Source organism: Camelina sativa, chromosome 18, assembly GCF_030686135.1.
Source record: "Camelina sativa cultivar CO46 ecotype springtype chromosome 18, ASM3068613v1".
Taxonomy (NCBI): Eukaryota; Viridiplantae; Streptophyta; class Magnoliopsida; order Brassicales; family Brassicaceae; genus Camelina; species Camelina sativa.
The window spans coordinates 3,760,563-3,765,968 of NC_141897.1; the positions used below are offsets into that span (position 1 = coordinate 3,760,563).

Sequence of the window (5,406 nt, forward strand, 5' to 3'; positions counted from 1 at the left end):
GCAGACCCTCAAACCAGAGAGCGAGAGCTTCTGAGAGAGATCTTGAGCGACTCAAACATTTTTCTATCTTTGTTAGGATTTATTTTACTTCTTTTTGTTATTCTTTTAGATTTCTACTCTGTACTCTTCTCTTCTATTTTATATTTTAATACAATGCAATTTTCGTTCATCTATGTCTTTATGTTTCCTGCAATGAGATCTGAGTAGTGAAGTAAGGCTTCTAAGGATGGGATAGACGATTTTGTGTTCTTGATCGGTTAGGATGTCTTAACTTGGTTGTTTATGTTTTATAAATTCCCTTCTAGATTGGTGTTCTTAATGCTATCAACAGACCGAGAGGTTGAGATTAGATCTAAGGCGTTTTACCACCGGGAGGTGTAGATGAAATGCTTGAATCGATCAATGCTAGAGATTTACTCACTTAGCCTAAGAGATTAGATGAGTAAGTGGTTTATTGACAATAATGAATCGGTTTGTATTGCTTGCTTGGTCATGTTTCTCCAACGAGAGTTGGGTAGGGAAGTGATTAAGGTTGATTGTTTCTATCAAGTGAGTGTTTTAACAAGGTTTTAGAGATTCATTGTCTAGGGAATATTTGCTTAAGGCATGCAAGACATCTGTATCGGTGGAACACTTAGGAGTCGATTACTCCATCCTAAGGAGCTTTCGCATTTAGATTGTTTACATTTTTTTTCATCACTCGATCCTTTACCCGAACAGGTACATGATCACCTGCTTCGAGTAGATCTTCGAGCTGTTCTTGCTCGTCTTGCTTACTCGACCACCCCACCCAATCCTGTACTCGAATGCTTGCATTAAGTGCTTAGGTCGTGTGGTTCTTATTTATTTGCTTTCTTTTATTTATTTTAGGATTGTAGATCAAACCCATTTAGTTCTGATCATATCTCATATGCTAGCATAACAAACATTTGGATTGATAACCCTTTGTACTACAACTGCATAGGGAATTGATACCCTGGGTGAAAATCATGTTATCAGTACTGTAGGAATAGACACCCTCTGTGTGGAATGACCCCTGGATACCGGCTCAATTCCAGAGACCAGCTTTATGTAAGGGTCCTTTTAAGGACCCCAATCTCAATTTGGCTCACTTAATCGATCGTTGAACAAATATTTGGCAACTGGATATGCTCAACGAGTTTTTTTTATCCTCTGGATGTTGCATTGATAAGGGCAATACCTTTAGGAAGCAACCAAAATGCAGACCATTAAGGTTGGCATTTTATAAAAGCTAGAAAATATACTGTTAAGTTTAGCTACCATTTGGCTCGTCACGAAGTACCGGGAAATTTTCAAGCTCATGGTTGTGGCCTAGAGATTACCCCCTCTTGGCCAGTGTTAGGCGGGTTTGTTGTCCACCAAAAATTCAACATTTTATGTGGCAGGTTTTAACGGGGTGTATTTCAGTTTCAGAAAATTTGGGACGGCGGGGTATTGCCTGCGTCTGGATTGTGTACGGTGTGGTGCTGAGGAGGAAACGGTAAATCATGCCATATTTGTTTGTCCACCGGCAGACAGGTTTGGACCTTAGCAAATGTACCGGTGGGGGCCATCTCTTTTCCCTCGGAGTATGTGTATGCGAATGTGAATCATTTTTTGGGAAAAAATAATCTTGCGTCTCAGGTTTTAATGTTTTCGTGGCTTATGTGGTATATATGGAAAGCAAGAAATGCACGAGTTTATGAAAATATTGCTGAGTACCCCGAGGAGATTATCTTGGTGGCGGAGGGTGAAGCTTTGTCATGGTAGCAGGCTCTAGTGGAGAGTGATAATATGGATTCGACCACTACCACTCTTGTTACAGAGCCCCAGCAGAGGGTGGTCGTTGCTAATCTTCCTGAGCTTTTTATGGGTCATCTCTGCTTCGTAGATGGATCTTGGAAAGCGGGTGATCCGTGCGAGATGGGTTTGTTAATCGTTTCCGGACGCGCCGATGAATAGAGGAGCCACTAATTTCCGACGAAGTCTCTCCCCCCTACATGCTGAAGTAGTAACTTTTATCTGGGCGATGCGGTGCATGATCGGCCATGACTTCAGAGATGTGGCGTTCTTTACAGACTGTTCAGTCTTGGTGAAGATAGTGTCTTCTCCTTCGGCCTAACCAGCTTTCTCGGCGTACCTTGACGACATCAAGATTAACAAGGGAAAATTTTCAGCTTTCTTTTTATATTTTATCACTAGAAACACAAATGTAAATGCGGATTCCCTAATATGCCAAGCACATAGTTATCCGCATCATGTTTTATATGTAAACAATTTCCCATCCAATTGGCTCTTTTGAACTAATCTTTTATTGACAAAAAAAAATATATAGTTAAAAATCAGATTTTTGTATGTGAAAAGTTTTTTTAAAAAGTTACATTAGAAGTTATTTGAATAGTTATGATAAAGAGAAAAAAAAATATAATAAAAATGAATAAAAAATGAATAATATAAAGAGAGAGAGTTATGAGAGACAAAATTGATACCCAGCCCACAGATATAGAGACACAGAGATAGTAAAAAAGCAAAGAGATGAAAGAATAAAAAAAAAAAACCTATTCCACATTCTCTTTATTACATACAGTAAAATATGGCTATTTTTCATATTACAAATAGTGAATGTATTATAATTCTTATTAAATCTTGAAAACATACTAAATCACAAACTCACCCTATTGTTTAATAAATATATCATTATATCGAACCCTCGACATTTTCATGTTATGCATTGTCTTTGTGTTTGATCAAAAAAAAAAAAGAAGCAATGTCTATGTATGCTTTAGCTACGCAATAATATCAGAGAATAAATCGATTATGAAAGCTTCCAAAATGATATAATTGTCGTCTACAGTCTGGAAATAGGTCGAACTGATGGATTTTTTAAAACCGGTTTATTACGGAATTAGATGGGAAACGTTGATAATTACCGTTGATGGGGTCATAACTCAAAATTCAAATATATTTGTGGGGATACAACTTGTTTATTTATTTAATTTTGTGTGTAGCCAGAGCAAGAGCTCAATTTTTTTTTTTTGTAATTTTCTGACTAAATAAAATTAGCTGTTAGTTTGCACAAATATTATTATTCAGATATAGATTTATAAAGTTCAAACTACATATTGTACATATAACATAATCTTATATGTCCGTGCATGACATTGGTTACCCATCTAGTATAACCTTATTTGAAGAAATTAAAGATACTTGTATGGTTTGCTGTTCAAGACATGTAGATTCACCACCTCTAATAGCCACACCTTGGTGGAATATTCCATTTAGTCTCGGTCACAGTTTTATTCACCAACAAATACTGCTTCCAATCTTCAAGAGCCGCTTTAAGATTCTTCACTTTGTTGTCCAAACCAATACAACAATTTGCATGCATAGTGTTAACAACGTTGATGTCTCGGCTAGGCTCACAAAACCCGCCGAAGTAAACCGTATCCAAAAACCTTATCGTGATCCCGAGTTCCGTGACGAACGGGTCGTTCTTGATGGAATTGAAAACATCTTGGTCATGTCTTTTCGGGAATCTCTTGCTCGAGTCGCACCAATAGTTGTAGAAATTTCGGGTTTTGTTATTGGCCTTGACATATGTGAATCCGGAATTTACGTGGTTGCTTTTATCAGAAGGTTTTCCGTTGTAGTCATCACATGATATTTGGAAATCCACGTTGGAAAAGAACCGAGGGAATGGATCACGGAGCCATAAAATGTCAGCATCCTATATTTATATGCAATTAAGAACATATCAAAATAACATATCTGAAAAACAAAAAAATAAGTTGATTGGTTCTATTTATTTAGTAACCTCAAATCAAACAAACTAAAAACCAAAAACCAAACTTAACGAATCTAAAAAAAAATCTGAAATCTCAACTACAAGTTCTTAACCAGGTTATAAATTTATAAGCTACTAGAAAAATGAAAAAAAAGTATATTAAAACAAAGAATTCAAGCCATAAAAGGTATGCGTAGCTTCATTTTCAAGCCTTTGGGCATTTGGTCTTCAACTCTATAAAGTCTTTAAAATAATTTTTTTCACTATTCGGTTTCCATTGGTTTAGACATTTAACTTATTATGATATGACGTACCGTGAAGAGGAAATTATAGCCTAAACTGAGAACTTCTTTTAGGAGATCCATTCGTCGCCAAATGAGCTTCAAGTAACCGGGAGACATGAACCGGTTTTTTCCCGCGAGCTCTTCAGAATCAGTGGCGTTGATCAAGTAGCAATGAGAATGAACCAGCATACACCGGTCATATGCCTTGCTATCTAGGCAAACCGCAATCACATGCTTCAGTAACCTCTCGGTCCCTAGTCCTGTCTGAAAACTCTCTAAAAACAAATCAAACGTAGAGTTTGGAGCTGTCCATGCATTGTTCAACGCTGTTATAATCACCGTGTTGTCCTCCATAGCAGCGTTCATCAGTACTCTCTCTAGCTCTGAAACCGGTTTTGTATGTTGTATCTATATATAACAATACCAAGTCAATATAACAAGGATCCACATGAGTGTATCTTTTTGTGAATATGATTGAGACAGTTACCGGCTTTAAGGAAGTTTGGTTTTGTGAGTACCAACTGGTTTTCCATTGAGGCAACATCACTAGTAAAGGCTTATCCACAGATTTATAGACCAAAAGACAAGAAAGTGCCACGGTTGTGAACAACAACACGACTCTCAGCACATCTCTCTGACCGGTGGAACTGTCAGATCCAATAGACCGTGACTTGGCTCTTCCAACGGTGTTACTAGGGCCAGCCAGTTCGTAGCCGGAAAAAGAAGAAGAGTCGGTGTTCAAGCTCTTCATGGTTTTGTCTGGTTGATTCTTTGACAATAACACCTCCTATTTATTTCTCTCTTAAACTATATATATAGCATTGATTATGTATACGACAAAAAAAGATAAATCGATTAGAATGCTTATGTTCGTAATCGTACTTTAGCACATAAGATAAGACCCAAGTTTTGGGGGTCGACATCAAGCACCCAAAACTGAACCAGGGATTTACTGTTTAAGGTTTATTCCGGTTATATCCTGGTTCCGCTGTGTCTTGAATGAAAAAACCTCTAAAAAAATTACATAGTTGTAAAAAAGAAAAAAAGTCAATGGCATTGAGATTCAACAAGTACCTTTAAACAAACAATTAATCAATATTAGTTAAGAAATGCGAGTACTTTACTTGTAAAGTGATCGATTGACGAAGAAGAACCTAGTAAATAAAATTATATTGACTCTTCCTTAGTAATCGGATTATGATCATGTGCTTTACACATTATTTTGATTTTTTTTACCAGTCTACTAGTCTAGTTTGACTTAATTAAACGTTAGAAGATCTTGGAAATAATAATTTTCGGTGTTCTAAATTTTTAGATGTGTTAGAAAATTTAAACCTA

General features: G+C 36.7%; 1 protein-coding gene across 1 annotated transcript; it reads right to left on the reverse strand.

The window, feature by feature from the left end:
• Positions 1–3,070: 3,070 nt before the first annotated feature.
• On the reverse strand, positions 3,071–4,948 carry LOC104760479 (uncharacterized protein At4g15970-like). Its single transcript, XM_010483399.2, has 3 exons — positions 4,556–4,948; positions 4,099–4,476; positions 3,071–3,727 (listed from the first exon to the last, which is right to left on the reverse strand). The coding sequence occupies exons 1-3, from the start codon at positions 4,817–4,819 to the stop codon at positions 3,248–3,250; spliced, it is 1,122 nt and encodes a 373-aa protein (XP_010481701.2). The 5' UTR covers positions 4,820–4,948; the 3' UTR covers positions 3,071–3,247.
• Between the last annotated feature and the right edge of the window lie 458 nt (positions 4,949–5,406).